Source organism: Pygoscelis adeliae, unplaced genomic scaffold (assembly GCF_000699105.1).
Source record: "Pygoscelis adeliae isolate BGI_AS28 unplaced genomic scaffold, ASM69910v1 Scaffold15, whole genome shotgun sequence".
Taxonomy (NCBI): domain Eukaryota; kingdom Metazoa; phylum Chordata; class Aves; order Sphenisciformes; family Spheniscidae; genus Pygoscelis; species Pygoscelis adeliae.
The window spans coordinates 2,006,758-2,009,011 of record NW_008824988.1 but is presented as its reverse complement, the minus strand read 5'-3'; the positions used below and the strand labels follow the sequence as shown (position 1 = coordinate 2,009,011).

General features: G+C 39.0%; 1 protein-coding gene across 1 annotated transcript in view; it reads right to left on the bottom strand.

Annotated features, from left to right (window-relative positions):
* Positions 1 to 705, bottom strand: part of ANKMY2 (ankyrin repeat and MYND domain containing 2) — a 42,674-nt gene extending 41,969 nt beyond the window's left edge. Inside the window, exon 1 of the mRNA XM_009326119.1 lies at positions 609 to 705. Within this exon, the coding sequence (XP_009324394.1) occupies positions 609 to 705 (97 nt within the window). The remainder of the gene's footprint in view (positions 1 to 608) is intronic.
* Between the last annotated feature and the right edge of the window lie 1,549 nt (positions 706 to 2,254).

The window sequence follows — 2,254 nt, the reverse complement described above, 5'->3', positions numbered from 1 at the left end:
TTTATTGTGATGATATTTGAATTGTATGAGTAGGGTCAACACTAAAAATATAACTTTCAGTGGGCTGATACATTAAAAAAAGAGAAGCAGGGTGGACTTCAGCAGAGGAGTGGTACGCTACATGAGGAAGCTGCTCTTCCTGCACTAGCCTCCATTACTGAGCTGTTCTTGTGTTGTCTTGTGTTGTCTTGTGTCTGACGAACTTCGTTGCTAGGAATTAAGCCTCTCTGGTAATTTTTTTTTAACACGTTTTCTTCCAAATACTTGCATTTATTGGTTTATTGGAGACCTGCTTCAGGGTCCATTAATGATTTCTTCCAAGTGTGCTGTGAACAGTGGCTAGTACAACTCTCTCTGCCAAACATTAATGAAGGATTGAGCTAAATTGCAGCCATTCCTTTATAATCATTTTTGCAGAATTTCAGCTACGCCGTTTTTCCTTTAGCAACATCATCTCTTATGGCAATTGCTGAAATGGTTATATTTTTCAGGATGAACAGCACATCCAATGTGCCTCCAAATTCAAGAATCCTGTTCTAACATCTACACAGTCCATTGAAAGTGGTGTCTTGCATAAGGAAAAAACCTTATTAGCTTTGGAAGAGTACCATCTTCTGCTTGTTTTTTAAGTTCACCTGACCTTGATCTCTGCCAATCCTTTTTATCCTCTTCTTTTTCTAAGAGATGTTCCTGCTGGTAAGTCATGCAAGCTTGGAGTTGGATGGCTAGCCATCACCTTAAAATGAATGTTAATTGGGTATGAACTGATCTGTAGCAATACACCATCTCCATTATTTCAGGGTACTCCAGTTAGGAACACAGCAGCCTAAGAGAGCTCTCAACAGTCTGAGAAAAGCTCCTGCTAATACCTTGTCCTTGAAGAATTATATCTAATTCCTCCTCTTAGTTGCTGAAAGAAACCTTGTTACCAAAAGATAACTTTCTGCGTATGTCAACCCAAGTGTATGATTTCATTTTCTTGACTTGTATTTTCACCTGTCAACGATTAAGAATTTTTTTCTCTTTTTTTTTCACTGACTGTGCCATGACTCATTTCATATGGTTGCTGAATACGAGACACAGAAGTCCGTTGTCTCAGTGGTTCAATTTACAGTTCTCTTGACCTTGTGAAGTGCATCTGGAGTGCTTTGGTCGTGGGAGGTTTCTGTCTTGTTTTTACCTTGTTATTCAGCTGAGCCGCTTCTGTAGGAATTCTTGGTTAGTGACCTAAGAAATACCCTGTCTCCTGAAATACGTGCCGTGAGCTGGATCTCTAATGAGTAATGCAGTGTGTGATTGTATGTTAATTGGTGGCGTGGGGTTTTTTGACTATTTTTCAAGAAACATCTTCCTGTGCATCCCAGTTTAGCAGTTAGGTGATGAGATTTATGGTGCAAATTTTGGTGAGTTTGTCTTCTCATTTTTGTCTGGGCTGGCTTATTTCTCAGCTGGATAACTACTCTCAGGTTGCGTGCACAATTCTTGGCTGGAGAATCTTGCATGAGCACAATTTTTTATTTTTTATTCAATGTGTGGTAAGTTTCATTCTCTTTTGGTATTTGTTTGTTCTTGCTGCAGAATGAAACCAATTCCACTTGTTTCGTCTCTTTGTTTTCTCTCTCCCACTAGACATATTAATAAAGGACAAGTACTTTTATTGGAGTGGACACTTACTCTCTACTGTGGAAAAACACTGTCCTGTGCCTTTTAAAAAATAAAAAAAAGCTGAAAAAGATTAAGTGCCTTTAGAGCTTCTGGAAAGCTCTTTTGGGAAAGACAGGGCATTCAGTGCATGTTGAAAACCTGCTACAACACTATCTTAAGATACTACACCTGATAGCCACTGGTGACTAAGGCATGCTTCCAAGTATGAAATCAAAGGTCGGTATCGAGTTGCTTCATGTACTGTAATGTCATAAGCAAAATTAATCCATAACAGAAGATGTATTTTTCAGCAATAAAGGTGGATTAGCAGTATCCTTTTTTTCATGTAAATATTAAAACATGAGGTTGATTGTATTTACCCTGCAGATTGTTATGTGACTGCTTAGTCCCTACATGTTGCCATTGAGGTCATTTGTGCAATAAAATCAGTGAGGGGATCTTAACGTGGTGAGAGCCTGGCTCTGGCTTTACTATTTGTACTGAGCGGGACCTTTGGGATGAAGGTTTCATAAACATTGTAATTCTATTGGTGGCCTCTGTAGGCAAAATAGGAAGATAAACCTTCTGGCTGCCAGTGCTGACCTTACTG